The 17,843-nt window shown below is 46.3% G+C and overlaps 1 protein-coding gene, 7 non-coding genes and 1 pseudogene across 8 annotated transcripts; all 9 read left to right on the forward strand.

Annotated features, from left to right (window-relative positions):
• The first annotated feature begins 2,758 nt into the window (after positions 1-2,758).
• TRNAE-CUC (transfer RNA glutamic acid (anticodon CUC)) lies at positions 2,759-2,830 on the forward strand. Its single transcript has one exon. It is a non-coding gene; the product is annotated as a tRNA-Glu (tRNA).
• Positions 2,831-2,982: 152 nt separating this feature from the next.
• On the forward strand, positions 2,983-4,167 carry LOC140216558 (uncharacterized). The gene has a single exon (XM_072286927.1). It carries the CDS (start codon positions 2,983-2,985, stop codon positions 4,165-4,167), a length of 1,185 nt encoding a protein of 394 aa, XP_072143028.1.
• A 5-nt stretch (positions 4,168-4,172) lies between these two features.
• On the forward strand, positions 4,173-13,077 carry LOC140216559 (uncharacterized; annotated as a pseudogene).
• Positions 8,073-8,144, forward strand: TRNAE-CUC (transfer RNA glutamic acid (anticodon CUC)). Its single transcript has one exon. It is a non-coding gene; the product is annotated as a tRNA-Glu (tRNA).
• TRNAE-CUC (transfer RNA glutamic acid (anticodon CUC)) lies at positions 8,240-8,311 on the forward strand. The gene has a single exon. It is a non-coding gene; the product is annotated as a tRNA-Glu (tRNA).
• TRNAE-CUC (transfer RNA glutamic acid (anticodon CUC)) lies at positions 11,624-11,695 on the forward strand. Its single transcript has one exon. It is a non-coding gene; the product is annotated as a tRNA-Glu (tRNA).
• Positions 13,078-16,803: 3,726 nt separating the features above from the next.
• TRNAE-UUC (transfer RNA glutamic acid (anticodon UUC)) lies at positions 16,804-16,876 on the forward strand. Its single transcript has one exon. It is a non-coding gene; the product is annotated as a tRNA-Glu (tRNA).
• Positions 16,877-16,968: 92 nt separating this feature from the next.
• TRNAE-CUC (transfer RNA glutamic acid (anticodon CUC)) lies at positions 16,969-17,040 on the forward strand. The gene has a single exon. It is a non-coding gene; the product is annotated as a tRNA-Glu (tRNA).
• A 95-nt stretch (positions 17,041-17,135) lies between these two features.
• On the forward strand, positions 17,136-17,207 carry TRNAE-CUC (transfer RNA glutamic acid (anticodon CUC)). Its single transcript has one exon. It is a non-coding gene; the product is annotated as a tRNA-Glu (tRNA).
• The last annotated feature ends 636 nt before the right edge of the window (positions 17,208-17,843 follow it).

Raw genomic sequence — 17,843 nt, forward strand, 5'->3', positions numbered from 1 at the left:
TTCAACTGGGAGTTGTGGAAATTCAACAACAAATTACTAAAGGATGAAATTTTTGTTGGAAAGATAAAGGAATATATAAACAGTATGCAGCTGAATCAAACATGTAATTTTATACCGGTGTGGGAACTGTTCAAGATCGAGTTCGAGATCGCCGCTTTGGAAAGAGCAAGTTTAATAAGGCAGAAAGAAAAACAGCAAGAAAAGAAGCAGCATATTGAGTTAGATTACATGGTCAGCGCAGACAATGCTAAGCCCGGGTTGTTCTCGAAAAAAATAAAAGAAGTAAAGGCGAAGCTTGAGATCATAGAAACAGAAAAGCATCGCGGCGCAATGATAAGGGCGCGGTGCGAGCGGCTATGGTTGGGTGAGACGCCCACAAAGCGCGCGCTCAGCGATGAGAAGAGACATGCAGTATCGAAGGAAATTAGCGAAATCAGTTTTCAAAATAACGTTACTCGAGAGAGTGAAATGATAGAGCGTGCCTTTGTTGAATATTACAGAAAACGTTTTAGTCATAAAGCATGCGATACTGAAACGTTTCGAAGTGTTTTTCTACCGCTCATGCCTAGTCTTGGTGACGAGACAAAACAGTCACTTGAAAGGCCAGTAACAGTCGCAGAAGTTGAGCCGGCCATAGACGATCTCAGTCCTGGTAAATCACCTGGCCCAGATGGTCTCGGGGCAGCTGTATATAAGTTCTTCAAAAGTTAAATGGCAGAATTTCTACACCGAGTTATTGAAGAGTGCTATGAAAAGAAACTAATTACCACCGTTCTTTCGAACATCCCACGTCATACTCATTCCGAAAACTAATGACCCGGTCAAACTGCTTTCAGTAGAAACATACCGACCGATAAGTTTAACGAATATTGATTACAAGGTCTTCGTGAAAGTTTTGTATCGCCGTTTCCAAAGTGTTGTAAAGTCCCTTGTAGGTCCGCATCAGACATGCGGAATTAAAGGAAGATCTATTCTTACAAATATCCATGTAGCAAGAACTGTTCTTGAATGTTGCGATGCCATGCAGGATCGAGTTGCTATGCTTCAACTAGATTTATTTGAATAAGGCATTTGACAGAGTCGTGCACGAAATATTGTTCCTTATACTGAACCATGTCAATGTAGGATCTTCAGTTCTAGAGAGCGTGAAAATGGTGCATGACAAATGTACAGTGAAACTTGTGATTAATAGGAAACTGAGTGAAAGTATTTGCGTTGAAACTTCTGTAAAACAAGGCTGTTGTTTATCATCCCTCCTTTTTGATCTTTACCTCGAACCCTTTTGTTTAAAAGTACTTGCAAATCCGATTATTCGGGGCTACATTTTTTTCAATACTGAAGTTAAGGTCCTTGCTTACGCTGACGATATAGCAGCATTTTGCGAAGATGAAAGAAGCGTGCGTGAAGTTGTACAAGAGGCTAAGGATTTTTTTACAGCAACAGGAAGCGTGATTAGTTGGTCAAAATGTTTTGGCTTCTGGCATGGCAACTGGGAACACGCTCCAGACACGTTGTGCAGCATACAATGGAACACCACACCGGATAGCTATTTGGGAGTTCCACTGAAACACTATAAGGATAGCAAGGACTATTGGGCAGATGAAGCAGCAAGAGTTAAGTTACAGACAGAAAAATGGGGGGGACATAATTTTTCTATGTTTTCAAGAGCCGCTGTTTGTAATGTGTTTCTAATTGCTAACTTGTATTATGTGCTGCAGGTGATAGGAAATACTAGAGTTTCTGTACAAAAACTGAATAGGGTATTTGCAGTTTTTATCTGGGGGTCCACTTGGGAGCGCATGAGCCGTTGCAACCTTTTTCATCAAGTTAGAAACGGGGGCTTGGGACTATCACATTTATTTTTCAGGCAGATTGTGGCGAGATTTTTTTTCTTGCGTGAACAGGCTGACGTTTTTCTTCGAACTGTAATCCAAGTGCGGTTACAGGATTCCTTGCCAGACAACGTAATATCAACGTATTGTTTGAGGCCAGCACTCTTATCTAGTTACCTACGAGAAGTTGTACCTTCGGTGCAGATTCTTAAGGCAAGATTCTCCTATGAGTACCTAACGAGTGTGACACGTAAGCGCTTATACAAAGACCTGCTTGATGTTTTTTTGCCGATTCCTGTGTACCGTGGGTTGTACCAGCTGGGCCGTGAGCGTGACGTCCTCAAGCGTATTACGCGAATGCCGGTGAAACCTTCAATGAAATCTTTCTTTTTCCAACTGCATACGGGCACACTACCCGTGAAGCCATGGTTACACAGCAAAGGCCTTTTTGTTCCATGGTCTGACAATTGCTCCATTTGTAGAAAACCGGAAAGAATTGAACATGCTTTTCTCGACTGCCATGACGCGATGTTCCTATGGGATGTACTTCAAAGGACTTTAAAAAAACACCTGCCATTAAGCCCTTTCGGAATCCGGTACTTACCTTGTGCTGAACCGGAAGGAGTACCCAGTGATATGCTCATGGTCATGTGCATGCACAGTATCTGGCGAACAAGAATGGACGTCAGACATGCGAATTGGTATCCCCAATCGGCAAGACACTATTTCGTAGAAGCTGTCATTTATATTAGGGATGTTTATAAGGCCCTAAATGATCCTCCGGAGTGGATTTCTGTTTTTGATGAACTGGCCAAAATTAAGCCATTTTAAAACATACGAACTAGCCGAATGGCTAGGGATTTGATGTATTTTGTTTGCTGTTATGTGTGTACAATGTTCATCACAAGGTAATAAAGAAAAAAAAATCCGGCAAGGTCTAGTGGCTAGGATACCTGGCTCTCACCCAGGTGGCCCGGGTTCGATTCCCGGTGTCGGAAATAGTTTGCTTTTGCCGTCGTCTTCTATAATATTTTGTTTTATTTCGCGCTTTCTTTCGAGTAAGTTGGAGGGGCTCATTGCTGCTTCCCGTCCTCCGGCATGGTCTAGTCGATTCCACTTCCGGCGACCGAGCGGGACGGACGTGCGCATCATGTGCTCCAACGGAGCGGTATCAGCGGCCCAGCTTGGCCGTGGAAACAGGTTTGCTGGCTCGAGTGACCAGGATTATGAAGTTATTTTGCCGCGGCTACCAACAGGTCGAATTGTTGTCAATACGCTGTTTTTGCACGCCGACGTCAGAGCAAGGCCCTACAAGGTCGAGGATTTTCGCGACGCACTGGTTCGTTTGGCACTGCTCCCCGAGGTTGTTGCCTTGGGGGCGTACCAAATGAATCACATCTGGGCTATCACGTTCAAGAGTGTTGAAGGAATGAAGAAGCTGCTTTCAGCCCGTGAAGTGACTTTTAAAGAACGGCGGTGCATTGTCATTGATCCGGATGACCAGGACGTGAGGATGAAGATCCACTGGATTTTGTACAACGTGCAAGACGAAGATGTGCGAACAGCCTTTGCACCTTACGGAACGGTGACGGAAGTCGCCAAGGAACGCTGGCGCGTTCAGGGAGCCATGGACAAAGGTTCATCAACGCGTTGTGTGTCCTTGAAGGTGAAGCCTGGAGTTACAATTGATGACCTGCCTGACCAGCTACGCATTGCTGGAGAGCAGGCCCTCGTTGTGGTTCCTGGAAGAGCCCCGCTTTGCCTAAGGTGCCATACCTCAGGACACGTCCGACGTGAATGCAAAGTTCCCCGTTGCAGTCAATGCCGTCGCTTCGTCCATGACCAATCGCAGTGCGTCAAAACGTACGCAAATGTCACAGGGCACATGAGAGGAGAAGACGACTCCGAACTTCTCATGGATGCGGACGAATCCGAGGAGGCAGCGAGAACAGCAGAAAAGAATACGCCGCAGGCAGCGCCTAATGCCGTCAAGGGGGGCGTGGCAGCGACACAGACTGAAGACCAGACCACTGCGTCGAAGCAGGCTGTTGTAGCCCCGAAGATTGATGCAGCGGAACTGAGCACAAGTACTGCTACGGAAGCAGTACATGGAAAACCTCAAGAGGAGGGAGAAGGCATGGACGTCGTCCAACCAAGCATGAGTAGTGCTCCAGCAAAGAGGACACACGACAAGGCCTGTGTCGAAGAGGTTCAGCATGCTTCTGCGAGTATCGACGAACCACCCCCCAAATCGGGAGGGCAGCGCCGGCCGACGTTTCGCCCGAAGCCCAACATCCCGCCGGACAAAAAGCCGGCGAAGACTACACCGACGTAGCAACCATGGCTCCCTTCTGGCTTGACAAGGGACGAGAGGCGACCCACAACATGACTACGACGACCAGCGCGCTGAGGCTGCGCCCGCCTGCTGCAGAAAGCGAGCACGCCTCGTGGGTGGGCTCGAGAACTCTTGAGAAGGGAAAATCGCTGAGCTTCACTTCTCGGTGTATTAAGGCTTAAGGTGAGCACGAAGCCGTTCGGCCTATTTAATTTGTCGCGCACATGGCAGGCAGAACAGAAGCAGCACTTAAATTTGCCACGTTTAATGTAAGGGGACTGGCAGCGAGGCGGCGTCAGTATCAATTAAGTCGCCTCCTGCTTGAGAACGATGTGGACGTAGTGGCAGTGCAAGAGACCAAGGTGGAAAGTGAAGCTCAGACGAACCGCATGGTTGAGCCTTTGAGAAGCCGTTACAATGTATGCGTGTGTCATTCGGTTGGTACGTCGGGAGGGTGTGCCATTTTAATTCGAAATTCTTTAGGTGCTATTGAAGAATCTGTTACAGTTTTCAACACCGGGCGTTTTGTGATGTGTGATTTTTCGTATCTTGATTTACAGTGGTGCGTAATGTGTGTGTATGCCCCAAATAAGGAAAATGAGCGCAAAGCTTTCTTCGAAATGGTCCAGCCCTATCTGAAGTCTCCTAGATACATTATTCTGATGGGTGACTTCAACTGCGTATGCATGCCCGAAGACAGAGTTACTAACGCGAACATTTGAAACCAGAGCTCGTTACTTTTGAATGCAGTTGTCCTGGAGCACAATTTGGAAGACGTCGGGAGTGCTCTGTCAGAAGGTGCCCGTCTGCAGTTCACACATTTCCAACAAGCAAGTCATGCAAGACTTGACAGGGTTTATGCGTCTGCTGGCCTGGTCCCAATGTGCAGTGACTACTTGATTAAAAACGTTGCGTTCAGCGATCATTGCAAGGTAATGGTTACAATAGGAACGAAGATCAAAAGGTCAAAGCTCAACTGGGAACTATGGAAATTTAATGTAAGGCTTCTTGAGGATGAACGTTTTGTGTTTACAGTAAACGAAAAAATTGACTGTTTGCAAACGGGTGATCAGAGGGACGTTATTGGAAAATGGGAACATTTTAAAGAAGAAATAAAAATGATCGCTATAGAAAGAGCGAGTGCGCTGCGCCAAAGCGACAAGGCAGACGAAAAAGGATTTCAGAGCCGCTTAGATTTGCTGCCGAGTTCGGAAAGTGCTCAGCCTGGCCAGTACGGAAAAGAAATAAAGGAAATAAAAAAATAAGTTAGAACTGATGGATAAAGAAAAATATAAAGGAGCGGTCATACGCGCACGTGCAGAGCGGTTGTGGTTTGGCGAGACGCCGACAAAGCGGTCCCTGCGCGACGAAAAACGATATGCAGTAAAGGACGAGATAAAAGCGATAGAGTACAAAAGCGAAATCGCTCGTGACTCTAACACTTTTCAACGTGCGTTTGTTGATTATTACGAAGGACTACTGGGTCACGAGTCACGTGTTGAAGAAGGCCTCGCGGCGGAGTTTCTGGCACTGATGCCTATCTTAGAGGATGAAGTCAAGCTGGGGCTCGAGGCATCGATTAGTGCAGCGGAAGTAGAGCGTGCAATCGACGAGTTGAGCTCCGGCAAATCACCTGGTCCCGACGGGCTGAGTGCAGCTTTTTACAAAGCGTTTAAGTCTGACATGGCGCATATTCTGCACAGCGTAATTCAAGAAACGTACGAAAAGCAGATGATGCCTCCGTCCTTCCGAAGAAGTCACACCGTCCTAATTCCGTAGAGTGAAGACCCGGTTAAGAGATTGTCAGTCAGAGGGTATCGGCCCATAAGTCTCACGAATGTGGACTATAAAATATTCATGATGGTTCTGGGCAGAAGGTTCCAGAATGTAATAAAGGCTATCGTAGGCCAGCACCAAACGTGCGGGATTAAAGGACGTACGATAACGACAAATATTCACGTAGCACGGAGCATATTAGAATGCTGCGATGCATTTGATAAACGTGTAGCCATGTTGCAACTGGACATGGAAAAGGCCTTTGACCGCGTCAACCACCATATTCTGTTTTATATCCTCGAACACGTGAATGTCGGCCGAGTGCTCTTGGAAGGTGTCAAAATGGCAAATGCTGGTTGTACGGCAAACCTTATTGTTAATAAGCAGCTGAGTGAAAGTATCACAGTTCGTTCTTCCGTGAGGCAAGGGTGCCCATTGTCTCCATTGTTGTTTGCACTGTATCTCGAACCTTTTTGCCTGAAAATTATATCAAACGAAAAAGTGCGTGGCTTCACGATGTTGTCCACTGAAGTTAAAGTACTTGCGTATGCGGATGATATCGCCATTATTTGCGAGGATACGGAAAGTCTAACTGAAGTGGTGAAGGACGCGGCTAGGTTTTGCAAAGCCTCCGGAAGTGTGATAAACTGGGAAAAGTGTTTTGGTTTCTGGCACGGAAAATGGGATTATGCGCATGAAATGTTTGAGAGCGTTCAGTGGGCAACGTCACCTGTCAAATACTTGGGAGTACTGCTAGACCACTATCGAGAACCTGCAAAATATTGGGAGGCGGAAACTGAGCGCACACGGGAATGTACGCACAAATGGGGTGGCCGCGATCTTTCAATTTTTGCTCGGGCCACAGTATGTAACCTCTTTCTAGTGGCCAAGGTATGATATGTGCTGCAGGCACTGTGTATGTCACGGACCAGCGTACCACCGAGTTTTCACAGTGTTCATTTGGGGGTCGAGTTGGGAGAGGACAAGTCGCACAAATCTCTCTCTGTCCGTGGGAAAGGGTGGCCTAGGTTTGGCTCATTTGTTTCTTAGGCAACTTGTGTCAAGATTTATGTTCCTCTGAGACCAAAAAGATGCTTTCCTGCGTACGGTAATGCAAATTTGGTTGAAAGAGGCACTGCCTGAATATGTTGTATCATCCAGCCCTGTGAAACGCGTACGGGTGCGGGGCTTTCTTTGGGAGGTTGTGCGCGGTTTTCAGTGTTTGAAAGTTCGCTTTTCTGCACAGTATCTTGCTGATGTTAGAAGGAAACAACTTTATAAAGACCTTATTGATACTATGTTGCCTATACCTTTGTACCGTTCCATATACTGTGTTGGCTCTGAAGGGAATGTACTGAAGAGAGTGAAAAAGATGTCGGTGCGGCCCTCAATGAAATCATTCTTCTTTCAGCTGCACACTGGCACGCTGCCCGTGAAACCACGGCTACAAGAGAAAGGAATACTTGTCCCATGGTCCACAAACGGTCTAATCTGTAGAAAACCGGAGACTATAGATCACATGTTCCTTCACTGCGCTGACGCTGTATTTCACTGGGACGTCTTGCAACGAACTTTACAAAAGCAGCTTCCAATATCACCTTGCGGCATAAGATTTCTATCGGTAGATAGCGGTGACGAAGTGCCGTGGGACATGTTTATGCTTATCAGCTTACACAGTATATGGAAAAATCGAGTGGCGCTTAGGCATGCAGATGAAACTATCCTCCCTGTACGAGAGTATTTCATTGAAAATGTGTCTTATGTAAGGGATCTGTTTAAGGCTCAAAAAGAACAGCCGGAATGGCTCCCATTAATGGATGACCTCGCCAAACTGAAACGCTTTTAATCCTTTGGTGTGAGCTGGCCAGTGCACCGCTCGCATTTTTTACTTGTAAAGCGATATTAGTGTTTTGTATGTCTTTCATTGTGTCATGTACCAAGAAGGTAATAAAGAAAAAAAATTTCGGCATGGTCTAGTGGCTAGGATACCTGGCTCTCACCCAGGAGGCCCGGGTTCGATTACCGGTCTCGGAAATAGTTTGCTTCTTGCCGTCGTCTTCTATAATATTTTGTTTTATTTGGCGCTTTCTTTCGAGTAAGTTGGAGGGGCTCATTGCTGCTTCCCGTCCTCCGGCATGGTCTAGTGGCTAGGATACCTGGCTCTCACCCAGGAGGCCCGGGTTCCATTCCCGGTGTCGGAAATAGTTTGCTTTTTGCCGTCGTCTTCTATAATATTTTGTTTTATTTCGCGCTTTCTTTCGAGTTAGTTGGAGGGGCTCATTGCTGCTTCCATTCCTCCGGCATGGTCTAGTGGCTAAGATACCTAGCTCTCACCCAGGAGGCCCGGGTTCCATTCCCGGTGTCGGAAATAGTTTGCTTTTTGCCATCGTCTTCTATAATATTTTGTTTTATTTCGCGCTTTCTTTCGAGTAAGTTGGAGGGGCTCATTGCTGCTTTTTTTCAAAGGCCAATATTGATGATTCTTCAATAGCTATCATTTTAACTTCCTATTTGAATAATTCCCACACAGCAAAGAGTGGCAAGTCCTTGCGGCATGACACATGAGCTATAAGCTCAGTAACACGATTTAAGAAACACTCACGCGAAAGTAATTGGTTATTGAACTTCCACAGCTCCCAGCACATACGCCGACTTTGATACCGACGGCTGCCAAACGATGCTGAGACTAGGTTATGGTCACTAAAGAATATAGGGTGCACAGTGTAACCATAAATAAGAGGTAACGCGCTAAGTGAAACGTAAATTCTATCAAGCCTTGCATGCGAAGTACCCTTGAAGTGCATATATCGACATGCCGCCTTTTCATTTTCCCCAATGTCCACAAGCTGATAATCACATATCAGGCGTTGCAACGCATCACTACTTGGATCATGTCTCAGCTTCAGTGACGTACGATCTTGCGCGTTACATACACAATTAAAGTCTCCAAAGAGGACCAATGCACGATCAGTACAGAAATGATGCTCTAGAGATAAGAAGAAACACTCGCGTTCACGTAACTTGTTCGGAGCATAAACACACACCAATTTAAAGCTCATACCAATGATATCAATATCGCAACAGATTAGGCGCCCTTCCCTATCTGTAAACTAATGTAGCAAAACAAAAAATAATTTCAAAGCATTGTATAGACTTCTGAGTGAATTGCAGGAGCTTGAATGCCTATATCCGGGTCAATATATTGATGATATTCATAAGGACAAGGCACAGTTACAAACTTTGAACGCGGAAAAATCCAGAGGTGCACTAGTGCGGGCGCGAGAGCAGCGTTTCCTGGAAGAACAGCCTTGCAGTAGGGTCCTTGGTGATGAGCGCCGACACGCGCTGTCGAAGCAAATAATAGATATAGAGTATGGTGGAAGCATTGTTAATGAGCCTACTCTAATAACTAAAGCGTTTTTCGAGCATTATCAAAAATTATTTCGAGACCATAAGTCATTGGATACAGATGCTGCCAAAAGAATTGTATCGTTGCTGCCCCAGTTAAATCAGGATGATTACGATTATACAAATGAAAACAATGATATCAATGAGGTAACTGCATGCATCGATTCGTTAGCGAAGGGCAAGACACCCGGCCCGGATGGCCTTACTGCCGAATTTTATCAGTGTTTTCGTTCCCTCTTATCGCCATTGTTACTTCAAATGTACCGTAAGGCTTTGAAAGTAGGGTACCTAACCGCCACAATGTACGAAGGACACACTGTCCTTATAGCCAAAAGCGATGATGACACTAAATTGCAAAAAGTTGACGGATATCGACCTATCTCTTTATGCGATGTGGATTATAAAATTTTTGCTAAGGTTTTAGCTAACCGTTTGCAAGCTGTAATAAGATCTGTGGTCGGTGATCATCAAACATGTGGCATCAGGGGCCGGTCCATTTAGACGAACATTCATGTTGCGACATCGGTGCTAGAGTGTCTAGCTGAGGGAATCGGACAGGTGGCAATGGTACAGTTAGATCTGGCTAAAGCCTTCGACAGGGTGAATCACTCATTCCTGTTTACTGTACTAGAGCATATAAATATCGGATCCCTGCTCCTTAGAGGTGTCAGGATATGTTATGCTAATGGCTCAACGAGGCTGATAGTGAATGACTCTCTCTCCGATCCGATTAGGCTTGTGTCATCAGTACGAAAAGGATGCCCTTTGTCACCGCTTCTGTTCTGCTTGTATTTAGAGCCACTTTGTCGGAGTATTCTTAATCAACAAAATTTCGAAGGGTTTAAATTACTGACTAATGAGGTTCGGGTTCTTGCGTATGCAGACGACGTGGCCTTTTTTTGCACCGATAAGAAGAGTGTAAAAACTGCTCTTGTAATTACAGAAGAATTTTGTGCAGCTTCTGGTGCAAGCGTTAACTTTGAAAAAAGTTCAGGTTTATGGTTTGGATTATGGGCCACAATGCCATCACATTACGCAGGAATTCAATGGAAAGAAGATGTGCGTTATTTAGGTGCGCCTCTCACACAGTATAGAAATAGCAACGCTCATTGGTCGGGAGAAGTTGGCAAAATTCAACGTAAAGTGAATTCATGGCGAGGGCGGAATTTGTCGATGTTCATTCGTGCTGAAGTGTGCAACGTGTTCCTAGCTTCCCGTATCATGTATGTGCTGCAGGTACTGCACTGCTCACGACTTCGCCTTCAGGCAGTGCATCGCGTATTTGCAACATTTATTGGGAGTTCGACTTGTGAATAGATGCGGCGCGACAATCTATTCCTCCCCCTTGAACGTGGTGGCCTAGGATTAGTCCACCTCTTCGTCAGGCAAATTGTTTCTCGCCTGTTTTTCCTTCGTGACAGTGACCATCCGTTTTTGCGTAAAATGTTGCAACTTCGTTTAGTTCATCATGTTCCTAATATAGTAGTGTCATCAAATGCCAAAGATGTCCCACAGGCTCCTTGGGGCTTTCTAAAGGAGATTGTTGACATATTTCTTTTCTTGAGGGTCAGATTCAGCCTGGAGTACGTGTTCACTGCGAGTCGAAAAGCAATTTCTGCGGCACTGGTGGACTCTATTTTCCCAGATGCTTTGTATCGTTACCTTATTTAAGCCGACCTTATCAGAATGCACTTAAGCGCGTCCGAAAAATGTGTGTACCTCCTGGAGTAAAAACATTTTTCTTTAAATTACATTCGGAAACACTCCCTGTTAACACTTGGTTGAATTCGAGAGGTTTCCTTGTGCCGTGGTCAACAAACTGTAGACTCTGTCCACGTGCCGAAACCATAGATCACTGTTTCATAGACTGTAGGCACGCTGTATTTTTTGGGGACATTCTCCAACGGACGCTTAAAAAAGACATTGACATTACTCCATATTCAATTAGGTTTCTACCATTTAAGGTCACGGGTGGTCCTCCCTATGACATGTTCATAGTACTTAGTTTATATAGCCTATGGAGAAGTAGGCTGTGTGAATGCCATGCCGAAAGCCCGCGATCTACAATATCCTTGTTTCGCGAAAGTGCTGCTTCTATAAGAACTGTGTACGCTGCGCAGGAACCTCCGCCAGACTGGATGCACTTGTTGGATGCATGTGTGTGTGTTTGCCTGAGTTTTAAGTGTACAGTTGCGTCCACTTTGTAATACACCTTCAGTTTTGTTTTCCATGTAATAAAGAAAAAAAGGGGGTTCACTGCTGCTTCCCGTCCTCTGGCATGGTCTAGTGGCTAGGATACCTGGCTCTCACGCAGGAGGCCCGGGTTCGATTCCCGGTGTCGGAAATAGTTTGCTTTTTGCCGTCGTCGTCTATAATATTTTGTTTTATTTCCCGCTTTCTTTCGAGTAAGTTGGAGGGGTTCATTGCTGCTTCCCGTCCTCCGGCATGATCTAGTGGGATTCTGCTTCCGACAGCCGAGCTGTACGGACGTGTGAATCATGGGCTCCGAAGGAGCGGCTTTTGCGGCCACCGGCCGCGGTAACAGGCTTATCTACGGTAACAAAGAAGCGAGCTGCCAGTTTATTTTGCCACCACTGCCCAAGGGTTCTGTCGTGAAAAACACCGTGTTTTTGCATGGCGACGTGCGAGCGAGGCCCTATAGGGTCGAAGACTTTCGAGATGCGCTCGCCCCGACTGGATTGCTGCCGGAGGTCGTGGCCCTAGGAGCCTACCAGATCAATCGTATGAGCAGTCACCTTCTCGAGCGACGAGGGAACGAAAAGGATGCTGGCGTTGAAAGAGCTCAACGTGAAGGGGCGTCGCGGCGCAATCGTCGACCCTCAAGACCAACGGGTAGGCCTCCGCCTTCAGTGGCTGCTGTATTGGGTGGCTGACGAAGATATAAAGGCAGCGCTGGCGGCCTTTGGCAAGGTCGTGGAAGTGAAGAGAGAACGATGGCGGGTCAGAGGAGTAGGCGACAAGGACTCAACGTCTCGGACAGTGCTGTTGAAGTTGAAGAGCGGGAGGAAAGTCGATGACCTCCCGCACCAAATCCGAGTTGCCGGTGAACTGGCCCTTGTCGTAGCGCCTGGACGGCCGATGCAGTGCCTACGATGCAAGGGTGTCGGACACGTCCGTCGCGAGCGCAAAGTGCCGCGTTGCGCTCGATGTCGAAACTTTGGGCACTCAGAAGATCAATACATACGCACGTACGCTGCAGCCGTGGAGCCACCAGCAAATGAGGTCGTCGCGCAGATGAGGATGGATGCTGCTGAAGCCGAGGACGCTGCCAAGGGGTTTGGTGACAAGCAGAGCGCCAACAATGCGGATGTGACAGCGGAGGAAGCGAAAGATACGGAAGGTGTATTTGTTAACCCCGAAAAGAAAGATGGGACGACAACGGGTCCTGCAGAAGAGCGGGACAAAAGCAAGGAAAACTGCCTAGTAGTCGATGAAGCCGCATGCGGGATAGAAGTTGGGGATCCGTCCCCAAGCAGCGACCCCATGGATACGAGCGGCGACGCTACATTTAAGAGGTCGCTAGACGCTACCGACGGGAAAGCAGCTGCAAAGAACCACGCCGACGGACCGCCCACAAAGACAACTATGACAAGAAGGACCAGCTTCAAGCCCTCTCCAAACATTCCTCGGGACAGGAAGGGCGCCGACAAGCCACAGCCGTCTCCGGACCTCACCAGACCACCGGACGGTCCCGGAGGCGTCTAGCCGCTCGCTAGACGTTGTGGTGAGCACCGTGCTCCGGGCCTCTCTCAAAACCATCCCTAGGCTTAGCTTAGGCACTCTAAACGTGAGAGGTCTGGCCGCCAAGCGTAAACAAAGCCAAGTGTACCGGACGATGGTGGACCAAGACCTCGATGTTCTGGCCGTGCAGGAGACAAAGGTCGAAATGGAGGAAGAGACCCGGCGCATGGTGCTAAGGTTTACCTCTTTGTATTACGCGGTAGTGAGCCATGCAAAAGGAGCGTCGGCGGGCGTTATTTTATTTATTATGAAACTGCCCGGGCCATCTATTGGAAATTATTATTCGTGCCCTTCAGGCAAATTAGTGTATGCTGCCTTTACTTTTAGTGATGATTCGTGGCGTGTTTTGTGTGTATATGCACCCAATGTTTGTGAAGAGCGCACTGTATATTTTCAATTCTTAAAGACGCACATTTGCCGGAATAGAAAAATGATTACTATGGGGGATTTTAATTCTGTACTCCGAGATCGGGACAGAACAGGCCGGAGAACAAATGACAAAAGTTGCCATATCCTTACTGAATTATTAGCCGAGTTCGACCTAGACGACGTGGCTGACTGTCTGGTTGGAACACGCGAGGTTCATTACACATACTTCCAGGGCGATAGTCACGCTCGTCTAGACAGAATATACGTGTCACTAAACGTAATACCCCTGTGTAGCAGCTACGGTGTCACGCCTCTTTCATTCACTGATCACTGTTTGGTCAAGATGTATGTTGGACGCAAAGCAAAACACAACACTTTCACGTGGGAGATGTGGAAAATGAATTCCAAATTGTTAAAGAATGATGTTTTTCTAAGCTATGTACAGGATCATTTGAAGGAACTAGAAAATAACAACGTCGCGCAAGTCACCGAAAAGTGGGAAAATTTTAAACAACGAATTAAACTAGCCACAATCGATCGCTCCTGTAAAATGAAGTATGAAGACAAAGCTAAAGAGAAACAACTAAGGACGGTGTTGGAAAAATTAACGGCCTTAGAGTGCAGCCAACCGGGCGCATACAAAGACGATCTGCGCAGCATAAAAGCGAAAGTTATGCGATGAAGAACGATATCGGGGAGCGATTATACGCGCAAGAGCCGAGGCATTGAGAGCAGATGAGGCGCCAACTAAACGCGCGCTCGGTCTTGAGAAGAGGCATGCACGGCGTAATCACATAGATGTACTTGAAGTAGATAATAACGAAATAACCGATTGTGAGGACATAGCACAAGTGTTTTTCCAGCACTTTCAACAGCTGTTTGCATCGAGTACTGTTGACGTAGATGCCTTTAGAGCCACGTTTTTTGGGACGCATGCCGCAACTAAGCGACGACACGAAGAATAGACTAGAGGCACCGATATCAGCACATGAAGTGGAAAAGGCAATTGATAGTTTAAAAAATAGAAAATCGCCTGGTCCAGATGGCCTTTGCGTCGCTTTTTATAAACAGTTTAAATCAGACTTGTCGCCTCTTCTCGCTGACATCTTTAACGAAGCGTATGAAGTAAACGCATTGCCATATTCTTTCGGGGAAGCACACACTGTGCTCATCCCTAAGACCGACGAGCCTACAAAACTAAAACATGTAACGTCGTACAGACCAAAATCACTTACCAACAATGATTACAAAGTATTCATGAAGATAATCGCTAGCAGGTTACAATAAGTAATGGAAACCATAGTAGGTAGGCACCAAACATGCGGCATCAAGGGACGTACCATAAGCAGAAACATACACATAATGATATCAATTCTAGAACGTTGTGACGCCTTAAGGTCGCGAGTTGCAATTCTCCAATTTGATTTGGAGAAAGCTTTTGACTGTGTTGCTCACGTTATTTTAATTGCCATTCTAAAGCATATAAATGTCGGGTACATAATTACTGACGGGGTGGCCATGGCGTACCGGAACGGCAGTACTAAGCTTATAATTAACAAGTCACTGGGGGCCCCCATCAGCATTCAACGTTCCGTGCGTCAGGGCTGCCCAGCCAGCCCACTCCTGTTCTGTATTTATTCAGAAACTTTGTGTTTGGCAGTGACTGAGAACAAATGTATTCATGGGTTTACGATGCAAGCATTAGAAGTTAAACTCCTGGCCTATGCTGATGACGTAACCGTGTGTTGCAAAGACAAGGAGAGCGTCTTGCAAACGATAAATCTTGTCAAATATTTTGGTCAAATCACTGAGAGTAAACTGGAGCAAGTGCCACGGTATTTGGCATGGGGAGTGGCCTAACACCCCTGCTATCTTTGCGAACGTCACGTGGTCAACAACGCCAGCAAAATACTTGGGCCTACCACTTGAAGCTTATAAACAGAGCGATGAATACTGGCAGTGCGAGCTTAAAAGGGTTAAAGAGAAGGCTGAGGCGTGGAAAGCCAAACACCTTTCAGTATTTGCCAGGGCTACTGTCTGCAACTTGATTTTCGTAGCCAAGCTATGGTACGTTATGCAATTCATTTTTTGTAACAGAGCTGTTGTTCAGAAATTGCACAGAGTTTTTGCCGTGTTTGTGTGGGGTTCTGGATGGGAGAGATGCAGCCGCAACAACCTGTTCAGACGGTTGAAAGATGGAGGGTTAGGGCTGGCCCACCAATTTGTGAGGCAATTAGTTCGACCGTTCTTTTTCTTCAACAACAATGATGATCCATTTCTTCAATCAGTTTGCAAGGTTAGACTTGCGCTTTTGTTACCAGAGTTTATTATATGGTCTCAAAGTGTACCGGGTGTAGTGTTCGGTTTCTATAAGGAAATTGTGCTGAGTGTTCGTTTCCTTGCTGTACGGTTTTCCAAAGAATATTTGTTTACGGTCACAAGAAAAAAGGCTGCGCAATGATCTATTGGACAGCCTTTTTTCCCCGCCTCGGTACCGAACTATATACAGTCGAGGTCCAGGCCAGAATGTTTTGAAACGCGTTAAAAAAATGCAGGTACCGCCTGGTATGAAAACTTTCTTTTTCAAACTACACACAGGTACGCTCTCAGTTGCAACGTTTTTAGAAGAAAGGGGCTTATACATGCCATGGGGCTCACATTGCTTCATATGCAAACAACCAGAGACAATAGACGATGTTTTTTACACTGTTGGCAGGAGTTTTCTTTTTGGATGTTCTACAGCGAACAATAAAGAAAGAATTTCCTCTTTACCCACAGGGCATAAGGTATCTACCGATAGATGACGAGGACGGAACATCTTTCGATCAGATAATGTTAACTGGCCTCTACTGTATATGGCGAGCCCGCATGGCAGGCTTCTATTGCGATCCCGATCCTAGACGAGCCCGTGTATTCTTTCGAGAACAAATAACAGGTTTTCTTGATATGCTTGCTACACATTAGTGTCCTCCGCCTTGGATGGCCAGGATAGAACCCCTGGCTAATCTTAAAGAATTTTAAACAACGCCAGCTCACATATAAAAGACGGCTTTTACTTATTATTTTTCTTAACGGATGAGAAGTTCATCTGTCTGTGTATATACGTTCGTCATGTTGCCCTTCCGATGTATTGCTGATTACCGGAAATAAAGAAAAAAAAGGCATGGTCTAGTGGCTAGGATACCTGGCTCTCTCCCAGGAGGCCTGGGTTCGATTCCCGGTGTCCGAAATTGTTTGGTTTTTGCCGTCGTCGTCTATAACATAGGGTTTTATTTCGCGCTTTCTTTCGAGTAAGTTGGACTGGTTCATTGCTGCTTCCCGTCTTGGCATGGTCTAGTGGCTAGGGTACCTGGCTTTCACCCAGGAGGCCCGGGTTCGATTCCCGGTGTCGGAAATAGTTTGCTTTCTGTCGTCGTCTATAACATTTTGTTTTATTTCGCGCTTTTTTTCTATTACGTTGGAGGGGTTCATTGGTGCTGGCCGTCCTCCGGCATGGTCTAGTGGCTAGGATACCTGGCTCTCACCCAGGAGGCCCGGGTTCGATTCCCGGTGTCGGAAATATTTTTGGTTAGCTTTTTGTCGTTGTCTATATTTTGTTTTGTCTCGCGCTTTCTTTCGATCAAGTTGCAGGGGTTGATTGGTGCTGGCCGTCCTCCGGCATGGTCTAATGGCTAGGATACCTGGCTCTCACCCAGGAGGCCCGGGTTCGATTCCCGGTGTCGGAAATAATCTGCTTTTTGCCGTCGTCGTCGTCTATAACATTTTGTTTTATTTCGCGCTTTGTTTCGAGTAAGTTGGAGGGGTTCATTGCTGCTTCCCGTCCTGGCATGGTCTAGTCTATTTCCACGTGGGAGAGGTGCAGGCGCAAGAACTTGTTTCGGGAGGTGACGGCCGGCGGATTAGCACTGGGACATTTCTTTGTGCGACAGATAGTAAACAGGTTTTCATTTTTTCGTGATGTTAGAGACCCATTCCTGCGCACCGTGTGTCAACAAAGACTCGGGTACGATTGGCCTGAGTATGTTGCTACAACGCAAGGTATTTCAGGAGGCGGTTTCTTTAGAGAAATTGTTCTAAGTCTCAAATTTCTCAGCGTACGTTTTTCGGTGCAGTATTTGTGTAGCGTTAAAAGAGAAAAAAATGCACAGGGAATGCATTACCACTTATACAGCAGGCTTTCGCCTTGACGTGTTACAGGAGTGCAACATGCTGCCGAATTTTTCCTATCGTGCCTCACAGGAACATTTTAAATAACAACTATCCTGTAAATATGCAGTTTGCCTCAAAACAAACATTAGACTGTGTGGCCAAAGCTGGAAATATTTAACTGTAGGGCAAAAATACAATGTTCACACGTAGCG

The sequence above is a fragment of the Dermacentor andersoni genome, chromosome 3 (genome assembly GCF_023375885.2).
Source record: "Dermacentor andersoni chromosome 3, qqDerAnde1_hic_scaffold, whole genome shotgun sequence".
In the NCBI taxonomy this organism is placed as follows: Eukaryota; Metazoa; Arthropoda; class Arachnida; order Ixodida; family Ixodidae; genus Dermacentor; species Dermacentor andersoni.

Bases quoted from the DNA above. Each gene is read 5' to 3' on its own strand.
- LOC140216558 (XM_072286927.1), top strand. From the start codon at position 2,983: ATGTGCTCCAACGGAGCGGTATCAGCGGCCCAGCTTGGCCGTGGAAAC.